This window comes from Cebidichthys violaceus, unplaced genomic scaffold (assembly GCF_023349555.1).
Source record: "Cebidichthys violaceus isolate CVI_PGR_0920_01 unplaced genomic scaffold, fCebVio1.0.p SCAF_26, whole genome shotgun sequence".
Classification (NCBI taxonomy): domain Eukaryota; kingdom Metazoa; phylum Chordata; class Actinopteri; order Perciformes; family Stichaeidae; genus Cebidichthys; species Cebidichthys violaceus.
In genome coordinates, this window is record NW_027176439.1 from 344,886 (window position 1) to 361,303 (window position 16,418).

The following is a 16,418-nucleotide window of genomic DNA, read 5'->3' on the forward strand; positions in this document are numbered from 1 at the left end:
CAGAAGCAGCATAAATGTGCATTTAGATAATGAAAAAACCCAGTTTACACTCCAGCTTTATGACTTTGTAATGACTTTAAAGTGCAGTTGGTCCTCGCATTAAAGATACCAGCCTGTGCTTGTCTCTGCGTGTTGTTGGTAAAAATGTTGGACCAACTGGGAACCAGTGTGGGCAGTGAAAGCACTTAAATGGCTCGTCACAAAACGCACCAGTGGGTTTGTTGGCAGACAGCAGAAGACTGTGGACGGCTCAAAAACTCCCCGCAGGGAGAAACTTTTCCACCACGGATAACAGTCTGACTGTGGAACCAAATGTACTGGATTGATTCGTGAAAAAAATAATTTACTGTGTGTGTGTGTGTGTGTGTGTGTGTGTGTGTGTGTGTTTTTTTCAAAGTTAAATCTGTCTGCCTCTACTAACTGAGTTTCAGTGCAGAGCCAAATCTGATAGACGGAATTTGCATCAAATTAAACGTCAGAATGTGTGTCACTGAATGAGACTTCAAGTCTTTAAGTGCCACCAGCAGTGTCTGTCCAGATGTATAGAATAAAATGAGCATGAAATAGACTGTGTGCGTGTCATGCATAATATATAATCTGTCCGTATCTTTTACTGTCAATGCAAACGTATTGTATTGAGGTCTTCCATTGAAATGTGTGTCTTTCAGTCCAGTGCCACGCAGACTGCCTGTCGTGCTCAGGGTCTCCCGACCAATGCGAGAGCTGCAGGGACCCGAAGGCCGTCCTCCATCTGGGCCGCTGTCTGTCCGTCTGTCCAGCCGGCTACTACGCCGACGGACGGGTCTGTGCAGGTAGGACCGTCTTTTGAATATATAAATGTCCAAATATTCTTGCAAAATCTTGCAATTATCTCACTTCACACAAAGCTCTTTGTACGTCAATGAATGTTTTGTCTTTTGTTTTCTGATTCTGCTCGTTCAACATTTTTATTTTTTTTATGAAAAATCAACGAGGACAAAGAGATGTTATCTTTGAAGGAGCAAAATGACAAACGTCTTCTTTGAATCATAACTTTGCCAAATAAGAACACACAGAGCTGAACACACATACTGCTGGAATCAGTTCAACTGACTCTCCACTAATTCAGATTTCTGTAATCTTTTATATTTACTGGTGACCCTGTAGAAGCTCTGCAGAGGCTCCCTGTGGTCCGCATACCACAGTTTGGGAATCAGGTTTAGTGTCCCTCACCTAAATACTATGGTACTTGTACTAGTACCTGTACTTTCTAAAGGCTGTTAAGACAGAGAATTATGCATTGAAAATCATAAAAAGGAAAAGGTAACTTTTCAACATGGACCCTATTTTATCATGTTTTTGTGGCTAAGTGACTAATGGGAACAACATCTTTTTAAATGTGGTCCAGTATTGAAGGAGAACGCCGCCAAACGGCTGCAAAGTCTCACTGTCAAAATCACCTTAACATTCAGCCATGACATTAAAAATCTTTTATACAACACTACAATACAACACCGACCCTCCTCTCTTCAACTGTCACTCACGTTTCCACCGTTTATCTCCCGGCAACAAGTCACATGACTCAATAACATGTTGTCAGACACTTATTGTAACAATCTGATTACGGTCAGCGGCAACAACAAGCACTTTTATTGGCCGTAGAGAGATTACGTTGCCGTCATTCGTCACTTAGACAAAAAAACTATGATCCAGGTTACAAAAATTCAAAAGTCACCCTTTAAGCTGAAAACAAACGAAACCATTGGCTCCACTTTCAAGAGGAAATATTTGTCGAAGTGCAGCAGCATTAAAAAAGCAGCATTAAAATGTCTGCTACAGTGTCTGTGTGTGTGTGCCTGTATCAGTATTGAGTTCATGCGATTGCTCTCTTCCCTCATCCTTCATTCATGTGTGTGTGTTTGAGCCTGTCGAGGTCACAGTTTGCCTGACTCCAAAAAAAACAGCTGCGGCATGTTGACCGAGCGCTGACCCGCAAACAGCCACAATACTTCTGAGCATTTCACTGCGTTGAATTCCTTCCATGTTGTTGACCTGTTCTCCTTGTGAGGCGTTTACTGCCCACAGCTACTCATGAAAATGTAAACACCACAAACGTCGTAAAGCTACCAGGCACAGATAACGGTATTCACTTTGAAGGCCTAGCTGCTAATGCTAGCAGCGGCGTCTTTCAGCAGCACTTCCACACTTGTGCTTCAGAGAGATAAAGAGGGATATTTGGGTAGTGTGTGGGGATTGTGTATCTGTTATAATACATTAATTCAAACAGGAAAGTGAGATTAAAAATATCTTTCCAAGACAGCAGCACCACAATACAACGCAGAAGCTACCAAACATATAACTCATTCGACTTAAATTACATCAAATATGACGATTATAGTCAAAAACCAACGATACAGATGTGATCAGAAGGACTAAGTAGTTTCCTGTGAAGATGGGGTTTTATTTTGAAAAAACTTCATGCATGTAATGAGGCATTCGTAGGAAAACACACAAAAAACAAAGAGTAACTTTTCGTAAGATATCATTAAAAACTCTTTTAGTCTGTTCCGCTTGTCATCAAAGCTTTCTGACATCCAATCAACAGACTTATAGCGTGTTCTGACTTGATAACCCACGTGGCAAACAGGATGTTGACATCAGAGGATTTTGTAAAAACCACACTGCTTTAATGACATTTCATGCCAATAAACTATTGTACCTTTGTTAGTTAGTTTCTTCCAATCCTGACAAAACGTGCAGCTCACTCGTTTCAGTAATACTAAAACCTTTTTGCTACAACTTTTTTTATCAGCAGGTGAGTCATGAGCTATGTGTGAGTTGTGTGATCGAACCAATATGGCCACCAGTGGACTGAAACATGCTCAGTCAATCCCACACAGCCTAACTTAGACATTTTTAACTGAAGCTGCATCGATGATAAGATCGTGTCTCTCTTGTTGTCTCTTGTCGTCTCTTCTTCTTTTCATCTTCCTTTCGCCTCGAGTCCGTCTATCTCACTATCTCTTTTTTTTTTAATCAATCCTCGTCCTTCTCTCCATCCTCACCATCATCTTCATCCTGATCGCGATCAGGATCACATCTCCTCTTCCTCTCCTTTCCTCCTGCTGCCTCTGTGTGAGTGGCTGACTGGGAGCTTTAGTTGCTTTTTATTCATTAATCTTGAGATTTCTCATTTAACAACATTTGAAGTCTCTCTCCGGTTCTAGAGGCACCGGTGTCATTATTATATTTATGGAGATGTCTGTGTGTAGATTACATTTCACCAAACAGTGTCTAGCTGCCAAAGATATACAGGAGGGTGAGTTTAATCAGAATATTAGGATGAAACAATGTATTCCTTTTTCCTCTGTGTGATATAGTTCATCTCAACTGGGACATTACTTTTTTAAACTAAATTTAATCTGCACAGCTTTCTTTGCTGTGTCTCAAACTACGACCTTATCCTAAATCTGACGAAGAAGTTTGGTTGCTTAAACCTAACTAAGAAGTTTTGTTGCCTAAACCCGACTAAGTAGTTTGGTTGCCTAAACCTAACTAAGTAGTTTTGTTGCCTAAACCCGATTAAGTAGTTTTGTTGCCTAAACCTAACTATGTAGTTTTGTTGCCTAAATCCGACTAAGTAGTTTTGTTGCCTAAATCCGACTAAGTAGTTTTGTTGCCTAAATCCGACTAAGTAGTTTTGTTGCCTAAATCCGACTAAGTAGTTTTGTTGCCTAAATCCGACTAAGTAGTTTTGTTGCCTAAACCCGACTAAGTAGTTTTGCTGTCTAAACCTAACTAAGTAGACTGTATTCATGTAACGAGCAAAAATTGTCACGTGTCGCTAGACTTTCGTAGGAAAACGCACGAAAAACGAGGAGTAACTTTTCCGTAAGACATCACATGAAAACCGTTGTGTGAGAATACGTTGAGTTTCATAGTTGCAGAGAAGATTAATCTTCATTGCTCCAGGAAAGACATTTTCTGTTCTTTTGAGAAAATTTGCATAGCAAAAAGTTGATTTGCTTTTTATTTAACTTCTTTTTGGGGATATTTTCTGTGTTAAAATATACCTCAGGTTTCCTCCAGTTTCCCTCCACAGTCTCAGAACATGCCGTCCGGATCAACTAGAGACTTCAAATGTTACTTTACCGGATTCACCTTTAATGAACTGCTCATCCAGGTGCTGTGCTTCCTCTACGAGTGGGACTGAGCTGTGACAGACAGTCCTGTAACCATGAAAGCAGCTCAGATAGGAAGAGGGAAATTAATTCAATTTATTTTTTTTAAGTGACTGACAGCGGTACTCTCTCTCCCTCTCCTCCCTCCCCAGCCTGCCAGTCATCCTGTGCCTCCTGCTCCAGCGGGTGGGACTGCCGGTCCTGCGGCTCCCGGCTGCCCCTGCTGAGCGCCGATAGCAGCGAGTGCCTAGCCTCCTGTCCTCCTGGTTCCTATCAGCACGACGACGCACACTGTCGCAGTGAGTCCCGAACCCTGTCGGGTGGCCCGACGTGCACTCTGGATGCTGTTTTTGTTTATTAACTTACAAATCCTCACACACACGCACATCCATACAAAGACGTCGAAACCAGGAGCACCAACAATAATCAATGCAAAACATCGTGGGGGGGGATGTTCAAATAACAGACAAAATAAAATAAATACATAAATAAATACATTCTAAACATGTACATGTCCAAGTATGCGGAGTATAAACTTGATAAACATCAAATGTGACACTTTTATCAAGTCTCGGTTACTTTTTGTGACCTATTAAGTTGCTTGTAGCCATCCATTATTCTCAAAATGCATAAACATATACATCGATATATCCCTCCATAGAAGTGGAGAAAGGAAAGTAGTGGGAGAGAAATAAATAAATAAAATTTAATAAAATGAAAATAAATAAATACAAAAAGGGGGGTTGGATGGTTTCTTGCTGTACATACTTTCTTTACCTCTGGGTGCTGTTTTGGCTCAGATTCACTGGCAAGGTAACACTGGGAAAGATGAAAAACCCAGCAGAACTTTCACTGAGGAAGTCTAGCTAGTAGTCGAGTGTTTGAATGGTTTTATTGCTCTGAAAGATTTGATAAATTTCCATAAAGTTGAATAAGATGGGGTTAATTCATATTAGAGATATTCATTTGTCGCATCTTAATTCGGAGACTAATACATCTTAATATGATCTATTCAGGCACCTGCACATACAAACATATGTTTGATAATATCATTAATAGTCACAGATTGCAGATAATACTATTCATCACTTTTTATATATTTATAAAATGTTTTAGATATTAAGTATGACTTCTTTCCACCTATATACATGGATTCATGATTTCGTAAATTAAGAAATTGGACATCCTTATTTTTTTTCTTTTACAAAATGTATGTGTTATAATTCCAAATAATTATTTTAATATATAAATCCATATCTGATCATGCTCTATATCCCTCTTATATTACATCCTAAAAGAGAGCAAACTGTCTGACCTGCATGGAGCCAGATGGATAGGTTTGTTTTACCTCCTCTCATACTTCATCTGCTGTCCTTTCTCTTTATATCTCTATGCCCAAATAGTCCCACACTTTGCCCCCCCCCCCACACAAAAAAAAGAAAGTGCAAAGAAAGTAAAGAAATCACACATCAAGCTGTTTGCAGCGGGGCAGAGAGTGCATCCACAGTTCAGCGAGCCAGCGTCACAGTGTTCGGGTGCTTCAGATAAACTCTGTGTGACTTGTTTTTCTGGTGGATCCGTTCAGGATAACTTTGAGTGGAAGTTCAGACTGAATATTTTACCAAGTGATGAAGCAGAGATCTCTCTCTCTCTCTCTCTCTCTCTCTCTCTCTTTCTCTCTCTCTCTCTCTCTCTGGAAGTCTAGTATTGTGGTTTCCCCAGGAAGTCCTTTTTGTTTCATACTTGCTAAATTCAGAATTGTGTGGAAAAGTGTTGCTGTCTTTTAAAGCGACTAAAGAGAGTGCTTCAAATTTGTGTAAAGAATAAGTCTATCTCTAGTCTTTTACATTTCTATTAAAATTTTTTAATTTTTAATTTTTTTATTTTTGAGTTGTTTACAACTGTCCGCTGAGTCAGAAAGTCAAATGTTTAAAGGCAGGGTGTTCCCATATACTGCATATAAGAAGTGGACGTACCTCAAGTTTGTGGACTGCAGTTTTAAAGCCACTAGTTCAGCATTTTGGTCGACGCCATCTTGGTTTTTTGCAACCAGTGAAGGGAGGTGACTGAGGAGGAGTGACGTATAAACTCTGTATACGTCTCTGGTAGAGACCTGTCAATCACAATAAGCCCCGCCCTAAAGCATACCCTGCTTCATGGTCTATTTGACTCTAAATGGACCATCATTTACTAAATGAACATCATGCTGTATTGAAGACTTGAAACTAGAGATTGAGACCATAAACTCATGTTTACAATGTTTACTGAGGGAATAAATCAAGCTGTGGAGTCTGTGAGGTATAAAATATAAAAGGCCATTTAAAAACTAAGAGATACAGAAAGCCAGTGTCGGTTTCTTAGAACGAGAGCTGTATGATCTCTCATGCTAGTTGTAGTTTAAACCCTGGCAGCAGCATTCTGAATGGTCTGTAGTTTATCAGTGGCTGCTTCTGATGTATGGAGCATCACAGTGGTGAAGACGACTAGAAACAAACACATGAACAAGCTGTCCTGCATCCTGCTGCCTCAATGGAAGTTTTTTTGAGCAAATGATAAAAGGCAGTTTTGGTCAATGAATTAAAACAAACGCACAACCAAACGTTATGAAAACCAATTAGCACTTGAAAATTGTTTTTGGAATAGAAAATGAAACAGACTTGTGAATCCCAGAGTCTTAATTCGGCTTAAGTTTTCTGTTGTTATTTCACTCAACTGAAGCCGAGTGTGTTTTGATGTCATTACTGCAGCATTAAGCTGCCCCCTGTCAGTCACTCACACACCCACAGGACAAAAACTGAAAAAAACTCTCTGCAAGGAAATAATTAAAAGACTTTATTGTGAAATCCACCTATTATCTGTTTTCGGGAGCCTTGGAGCCGTGGCGTATTTTAAAGTGCCACAGGAGCTAAACGTCCGCCCACCACCTCAGAGACCTGGTTCTGACGACTGGCTGTATTTCCCAGTGGGAAGCTGTTGAGGGATCGCACTGTTGTCAATGCGTAGTCAACTCCTACCGATCGGTCAGTCACCTGCATGAAGCGAGCTCCCAGTCAACCATGGCACCGTGATAAAACTCTGTCCTGCGACATCATATCTGAGAAAGGAGAAATGGATAAAAGAAATGAATGACATATATAAACATTATGAAATGAAACCAGTCAGAGACAGACTAAAGTACTGAATCAACATTTGGTGTCAGAAGTGCAAATACACATTGGCTGTGCTTTAGTTTGGGCTAGAATAATTACAGAAGTGATGTTACTTAAGTATGGAAGTTACATGACAAATACAAAAATGTTGATTTCTCGTATCGCTCAAACAGCGGCCAACCCATTACGACTTGGCAGGTTTTGAATGGGCGCTTCACTAGTGGGATCAAATTAAAACACCTAAACACACATTTCTTGTTGTGTAAGGTTTTAACACCAAACCACAGAAGAAGCCCATTAAGTCATAGACATAATTTAAATACTACAGCTGACAAAGACACAATCATTCTTGTTCTGTAACCTACCAAGGTTATAAACCTCTCTGTAGTCTTAACACTGCATTAACAACAAGAAGGGAGGCTCCATCTCAATGCACACAGTGCAGGATAGCTGCACAACAAAGACCGTCTACATGGACCGTTACTCAACCGATCTACCTCAGAGGTCTCCCAGCGCTCCAAAGCCCGGGCCAGTAAATAAAACCCAGAGACTCACTGAGCTAAACCCGTGTGGACATGCTAATGCACTCTGAGCAGTTTCGCCTGCAGCGAGTGGGGGAGACCTGCTGTGACTCCCAGGGGGGGATGATGGGTAGAAATAGAAAGAGAGAGAGAGAGCAACCACAATGTGATTACAGTCCGGTTGTGCAGCTCAATTTCACACCTTAATGAATATCGTCAGGAGGATTGGAATCCCACAACCTCCCGGTGCACAAGCTCCTCCGCCGGCCTCAAATAGGACACGGCAGCAGCCGGCTTTGTGTTTTTATCTCGCCTCCATCCGCCCAGCTCTCTGCACCGTACACACTGCTACCTATACAAAACCCACTCCGTGCATTTATGTTGCCATACACGCTGGAGGCATCCACTGTAGAATTCCCCTCTCATGCATTAATCCAACATCTCCCCCTGCATTTATATATTTCACTCTCAAATGTTGCACAGTAGAAGCAAAGTAAAGCAGCCCACAGCCCGTTGTGCATTCATCCCTTCACCTCCCCAGGTTGAACACTGCACAAAACCTTTTTTTTTTCCCAAGCCCTCCTTTCTGAGCAGCAGTGGAAAGTGTGAGTCACGATCTCTGGGACTGTTAATCAGTAGGTGATTAGGGCGGATTTTAGCCGGAGCGAACTGTTATCCCAGAGTTTGTTTATGGTGGGGGGGGGGCTGAAGGAATGTGGTGGAGGAGACAGAGCAGTTATTAGTGAGCTAGGTGTTTGCAAGGTGCAGGAGACGACTACGGAGCATTATAGTGTTGTTGGCAGAGGACCAGGACCACCCAGAGCCTAATGCGTCCCCGAAGGCCTGTGTGTGCTTTCTGTTTTTTGTTAATGCCTCTGGCTCATGACTGAAGGCTTTACTGCGTCTGCTTGTATTCAAAGTCAGCTAATAATTATGGGAGGCCGTTGTCCTGGAGATATTATTCCCTTTTTGTTTCTGTCGTTCACTTCTGTTTTTTTTTTTGTCTTGTTGCATAAACTGTGTTGCTCCTGACTGGATATTTCAGTCAAACTTCAGTGGAGAAAAGGTCCAAAACATCGTTACAAGTCTCTTAATTTTAGTCTTGAAAACTATAACTGTGATTTCTGTCTCTGGAAGGACTTGAAACGCTGTTATCTGCTCCCTCTAAAATGCTGTCGTTATTACCTCAACCTGAACCCCAACATGCAATAAAGAAGACATTTTAAAGGGAGCGGTTAAAGAGTGTCCTTTAGGGAAACAGTAGAAGGACCTCTCCAGATGCACATATTAAACTTCAACTCCTCACAGCCAAACATCAAATGGGATATGCCGAGATTGATCTATTCATATAACACATGAATGTTTTTTAATCTGCCACCTCTTTAGTTAAGGTCCGCTGGAGTTTCGCTATAAAAACATGTAAATTAAAGACAGACAAAGTTCATGGTGGTGGAATGGATTTCTTTTATTGTTAAATGCGATGGATTTGATGTGGTTGAAGGTCTCTAGTGTGCCAAACAGATGTCCGACAGGTTCTTTGCTACTTAAGGCCTCAAAACTATTTCACACGGTTCCAGATGAAGTAAGAGAAATCTGATGACATTTATTTGTTGTCAATCATAAACAATGATTGACAACTGATTTAAAGCTTCAGCAACCAAGGACAATGTGACAACGTCAAGATTTAGGACCAATTTCTTCCAATCTGACTGCTGCTACGACACAATATGAATGCAAAAAAACAAATTGTATGTTTAATATATGTATGGATGTAAGGATATATCTACTAACTCCTCTCTTTGCTAACTTAGTAGCATGAATGCTAACCCATATTAAGCTGCCCTCTGAATGAGTGTGTTGAGCTTTTCTTTCCTCCATAAAGTCTCTTACTTTCTGTCATTAATATGAAGACAATCTTCTTTCGAGGACTCACCGTTGAACACGCGCTGCTGTTGGCTTTGAACACTTTTGTCTGCGATGACTCCGGCGTTGTGTCGTGGCCTCTCTCGTTCACGCGTCACCTGAGAAGAAGAAAAAGCTTTTCGAGGAGAGCCGGTCTCTATTGATTCTCTGAACTACAAAACCTTTTGGCATTGATAGCCGCCTTTTGTTCCTCATGGCTTTCACAGCGCTGAGTGTCTTTGCTTTGTGAAATCTCCAGAGAGCAGTGACAGATTGAATCAATACCAACTTCATAGTGTCACCCATTTTTTAGCTGAATTTTGCATTTTAGTTTGGCTGTGAATGTGGCAGTCAGGAGCCATGAGAACTGCACAAGTTAAAAAAATAAACCTCATGATAGTCGTATGAAACGTGTCTTTTAAGAGTGGCCATGTTGGAGATTTAGGCTTTTTGATGTCAGTGACAAACATTGACATCCAAACCTTTTCCCGCTTCCGATTCCATTCCTATAAATGGGTATTTTCCCGAAAAAATGTTTATTTCCTTTCCTCGCAAAGCTGCTTTCTTCGTGCTCAGTTTAATTGCCGAATCTCTCATCTCATCTCGTTTTATCACTCAGAGTTTGGGGGGGTAATCGCGTGCCCCCCCTGTCCCAGAAGGACAGACAGAGGGGGGAGATTATCCGCTGCACCGTGTGACTGTGCATTCATCTCCACCTCCCCTGGTTTATGCAGAGTAGGCTTTAGTGGAGGCTTCTGGCGACCGGCCTGCTGGGATTACATTCGCTGATAACTTTGCGCTTCGAGCTGCACAGAAAAATAAATTGCTTTCCTTCGATGGGGGCAAGGTAAAGGACGTGTAATCCCCTTGTTGGACACAACCATTTTTGGAGGGTGTGTGTGTGTGTGTGTGTGCATATAGTATACTGTATATATGTGTGTGTGTGTGTGTGTGTGTGTGTGTGTGTGTGTGTGTGTGTGTGTATGTATGTGTATTTATATGATCCACTCATATAAATGTACAGAAAGCTTGAAGATGCACGCTGTGTCTGTTTTTGCTTCATCTGCAATAAGAAAAGTTTAGAAATGTCCAGCATGTCTCTCCCAGAAACTTTGTTGAGAAATGTTTGAATCATGGAGAAGAAGAAGAATAAGATGATGAGGTAAACTAGAAAGAGAGGCATTAAAATTGTACGGATGAAAAAAAAAAGCTTGAGAGAAACACAGAGAGAAAGTGAGATGACAAGAAATCCAATGTGAGACTCGAGAAAGGCCAGAGGACTGAGGAGAGAACAGGCCTGGGACAGAGAAAAGAGAGCATCATGGGAAGAGAGAGAGAGAGAGAGAGAGAGAGAGAGAGAGAGAGAGAGAGAGAGATGATGGCAATGAAATAGGAAGGTGCTGAGGAGTACGAAGATTGAAAAGTGGGCCAAGAATCTATTCCAGCTGTCATTCCACCTGTCACAGTGGAGGATAGGTTCTGACTTTAACCCTTCTCACACAGAACTGAACAGGAAACTTTACTCTTCTATTTGTCGTTTGTCGAAACTGTTTTTTCCAAAACAGTTTCCATTGACCGCTTCTCAGATCTCAAGTTATAACGAGCAACCGTTATTGAAGATGATGCTTTGCGCCGCTGCATTGCGCCGCTGCATTGCGCCGCTGCATTGCGCCGCTGCATTGCGCCGCTGCATTGCGCCGCTGCATTGCGCCGCTGCATTGCGCCGCTGCTTTGCGTCGCTGCATTGCACCGCTGCTTTGCGTCGCTGCTTTGCGTCGCTGCTTTGCGTCGCTGCTTTGCGTCGCTGCTTTGCGTCGCTGCTTTGCGTCGCTGCGTCACGTTGGTTGTTGTCGCCTCACACTACAGTTGCAGAAGTTAAATAAATGGTGATGGTTTTGAGTTCTTGAGGAAAACGCAGAGATTTACGAGTGATGTGTGTGTGTTTTCAGCAGCTGACTTTCTCATTTTCAAAGTTGGAGTTCACACATTATAGTTGATGTACCAAGAAAGAAAGCATTTTTAAAACTTGCATGCTGAATGTGATCATAAATAAAGAAATATATATTCGCTTTGATAGATCATTTATTGATAAGTCTCTTAAAGTTGATTTTCATATCATGCTGAAATGAGCAGAAACACAAAGCTGTTTCAAAGCAAATCAATCTACAAAATGATTGTAGCCTTTGAAAAGTAACAGTGACAGTAATGTGCATGATTTGTAGTTGATGGGCTGAAACATGCAAAAGCACCAGCGTAGTTCTTCACCTAGTGTCAGAGATTTGAATCCCATGCTGATAGAAAAGAGCCATTTATCCACCCACAATAAAAAAAACTGAAAAAGTCAATCTGGCTGGTGGTTGGTGGTAATTGTTCACCCTGAATGTGAAGAGGAAAGGAAAGCAAGAAGGGAGGTTGAGAGAGAATGAGAGAGCAACAAAGAAAAGGCACAGTTTGATTCGTTGTAAATGTACAGAGTGAAAAGAACTCATTCTGTAGAGGCAGTTTAAGTTTGCACACATTCTAAATAATGACAAAACAGACAACAACGTAAGCTGTGTCAGGCATGCATGATGCTCCACAGGCAGCACACACTTGGGGTTGCAATGCATTTTAGTCACCCCATGTGTGACCCTTTACTGAAGCCGTGTGCTTAGCAGGCGTGGGAATGCAGGGAGACTAGATGGAGAGAGAAAAAAAATCAGAAAAAGAAACACAAACACATCTGTGTGGATGAGATAAACAGAACTTCAATTAAACTGTCACACTAAGAAGGTGAGACAGTGCATATCTCTTCCTAAGCTGCATAATTCTCTTAATTTGCTATTTGATAATACGTTTTTAGCGCATATCTTACATTTAAATACACAAAGTCTTCAATCAGGCTGATTAGGATAGAGGCCTGATTCTACTGAGGGAATCAAAGCAAGCAGTTGTCTCTGTGTTGTCGCTCCTGCGCGTCACAGTAAATCTGCATAAAGTTGAACATTTCCTCGGTTCCTCTAGGTTGCGCCGCTGGAAGAGGCGCCATGATGCTATTTTGAGAATCCTTTCCACAATCGCACATCGACTGTTTGAGTCCGTATGTGAGGACCGGTGGCAGATCGTCGCAGTAATCAGCATTTTCTCGTTCAATAGGATGAGACTTTAATGAGCTGCCTGGACTTGAAAATGATGGACGTGGCAGTAACGCTCCAATCAGAGCCAAGTATTTAAATGACCTGCTTTCCACAGAACACAAGCTTTAATGTTTTGTAAGCATTTCAAATAGGCCACTCATTTTTGGTCACTTTCAAATACGTTAGCGCCCAAATTTGTTGAAGATTGGATCTGATTTCAGGCTGCTGAAGATGTTCAAGTCTGTGAAAGTCTCTACTCGAGGTTTGTGAAATGACAATGCTCTTTTGTTCTTCCCTAAATGGCCTCACTGTGGTAAATTTCACACTAAAAATCTAATATTTCTTCTCATCATATGGTCTAATTTAAGAAACAAATTGTATTGAAGTTTCCTTGCTAAATCAAAAGATAAAGTTTGAGACAAACAACAACAACAACAACAACAGAGACTCAGGTGCACGGCAGAAATTCAGTGATGCCAAAAAAGCTCTGAATGCAAAGCATCAAGGGAAATAGAACTGAAATGAAATATGCCAAAAATGACAAAACTCTGTTGGAAGTAAAGTGTTTATAGTGGTGAGAGGAATGCGTGTTTGTATGATTAAACAGAAAAATTCTGTTTTTTTCCCCCTGGTTGGTAATGTGTGTTGCCTAGATGATAAAGAGAAGCATGCAGAGAGGGTGAGAGATATGAACGCTGTTACCTGAGGAGCAGCAGGGAATCAGGAGATTTACCATCGTGCTGCTTTCCAGCAACTTCTGCCGAAAACATGTTTTGGTTAACTTCTGGCGTCTTCCTTTAATTGAGTGAGATTTTCATCAGCATTTCTTGAATGGTGCTGATTAAATTAATTACACTCTCCTCGGGGGAATATCCTGCTCGTCCTCCTAATGAAACGACTTTCTAATGAATTGCCCTCACTTCCCTTCCTCTACCTTTATTTCTTTTTACCTTTGACTTCACTTTTCCTTCTTGTTATTTTTAGCTTTCTTCTTCCTACAACACTTACACGATGAAGAATGAGTTGGGGATTGAGGAGCATGTGGAATATTCTACACTCTCCAAACAAAATACGTGCAGAGATCCAAAGAGAACCAATAAGAACATCAAAGGTTATCAGAACAAGGCTTTGTAGAGCTTGAGAAGAATTCAGTTGTACGTTTACAGCACATTTCAATACAAGTGGAGGAACTGCCAGGGTTCACAAACCCTCCGGAGTTCCTCAAGGAACCTTTATGGGACCTCCTAAGATTGCGTTTTGAAGAACCCCTTGAGGTTTACAGCTATTTGCGATGTCATGCTCACTGGGGTTCATAAAAAGCTGTGATATTATAATATACACTATACAAACAAACACCAACTCATTGCCAATCAAACGTCTGCTTTCTGTTTTCCCAAAGATATCTTTATTTATTTTTATACTGAAGCTTGTGCTCGGGCAAATGTACCTTAAGATTAACAAAGAGAAAGTGGGTACTAAGTGGTCTATACTGGATGTAACCACTTTACATCTGATACTCATACATACAATTGTGAGGAGGTCAGGTATCAGCAATGAAATCAAATCAAATGTACAGTTTATACAACTGATAAGCTTCAAGACCGGGATTGAGATTTTTTTGAGGGGTTTTAAGTGCTCTAAAAAGGTAACGGGGAATATTTTTTATCCACAGCCAGAGGCACAGCCACAAGTGTCTAACACCGAGGAAGCTTCAAGACAAGAATTTAGATTTCATAAAAAGGCCACAGAAACCCTCCAGATATTTGTTTGTCTATCGAGTTAAAATGTATTTGCACACGGCAGCAAATCAGGATTCTTACAAGTCAGCTAACTTCTTCTAACCGTCATGGGAGTCATTTTTGGATCCATTCAAACAACCCCTGAAGATAAGATAAGATAGAACTTTATTAATCCTGAAGGAAACTATTGAGCCAGAGTTTCATTAAAGATTTCAACAGAAGAATAACAAAAAACAATAGAATAAAAACATAAACATAAGAACAATAAATTAACAATTATTAAGTGAAAAATAAATAATACTGACAACATTGCAAAATATAATATAATAGCAATAAGAGTACGGTAAATAAATAAAGTTAAAAAAATACAAGAGTAAAAATATAAGTGAAAGTAACACCAGTGCCTTATGACAACTCTTTAGGAAGGATTAATGGATTTAGGAGGTGCTTCCACAAACCTCCAACATTTCAGGGTTCTTACAGAAAGGAATACATTTTTTGGAAGACCCTCTAAAGGACCATTACATTTTATTTAGATTATAATGGGAACAACAGCATCATGTGAAACGCACATGAACTCTGTGCGGAGGTGATCCATGAGGAGCCCTTTTGTTGTGGACGCCCTCTGAAAAGGTTCCTTAATGTGCATTTCATTTTGGGAACAAGACAGCAGCAGCAGCTTGTGAATGTGTTGTGAATGTGTTGTGAGTGAAGTTGTGAAGTAAACAGCGTCGCCAGTGCCAGAGCCGGCTGTATCAGAGCCCGCGTCGTCACTGCACTCCTGTGTTCTCCTTGTAGTTTGTTTTCTGTGGCATCTGGTGTCAGACTGACGGCCGCCAGGAAATCAGCTGTTGTTACACCAGTTTGTGTTGAAATGAAGGGTTTTTGTGGAGCTTCTATTTGTTCACACTAACACACACACACACACACACACACACACACACACACACACACACACACACACACACACACACAGAGAGAGAGAGACAGAGACAGAGATCTGGTCTTATAATCCAGACCTGGTCTGGGTAGAATATGAATAATTCACTGGTATCATGAGATTGTGGTGGATTGTGTATCTTGTTCCTGGCCTTATTATTTTGTCTGTGTCTCTCTCGTACACACACACACACACACACACACACACACACATACACACACACACACACACACACACACACACACAGCACCCTGTTACAGTTGTACATGGACTCCCCCTAGCCATACTCACAGTTGTCAGTGCTCAAAACACCCCTGGTAACGGTAGCCATGGAGAGCGCTCACAGTCTGTATCCTTTACACTCTTCATCGTCTCTTCTGTTTTATTAAACGTTCTTCTTCAACCTAAACGGTTCCTTAATGTGTGAAGTGCATCGAGGTCCTAAGGTTCTAAGGTTCATAGTCTTTCTTCTACTTTTCTTCAGTGTGACCAGTCGTCTCCTTTTGTTGTTGTTAAAGTGACGTTGATGTTGTAACGGTGTCGTAAGGGCAGAGGATTTATCACATAGCACATCGTGGACAGTGTACTTGTTTACATGCTGTAAGGAAACGACACAAAGGATGTGCTAAAATCCCAAAACACATAGCGGGGTCTATAGTATACAGTGAATGTGACACAGTGACATACATACTGGTGGGATATACCACTAATACTATACTAACTAATATATATCGCCATGAAACTTCCCCAGTTAATTATTAACATGAAGATAATTAATTTTTGTTTATATTATTCTGAAAATGGTATGTTTAAATACACAAATGAGGCGCTGTCTTATCAAATATGTGCTAATTTGAATATACTTCCAGAAAAGAAATGAGAACATTGAAT

General features: G+C 40.9%; 1 protein-coding gene across 1 annotated transcript in view; it reads left to right on the top strand.

Moving 5' to 3' along the window:
* fras1 (Fraser extracellular matrix complex subunit 1) overlaps nt 1-16,418 on the top strand; it is a 258,127-nt gene that overhangs the window by 108,880 nt on the left and 132,829 nt on the right. Inside the window, exons 12-13 of the mRNA XM_068720965.1 lie at nt 669-812; nt 4,313-4,459. Coding sequence (XP_068577066.1) covers nt 669-812; nt 4,313-4,459 — 291 coding nt within the window. The remainder of the gene's footprint in view (nt 1-668; nt 813-4,312; nt 4,460-16,418) is intronic.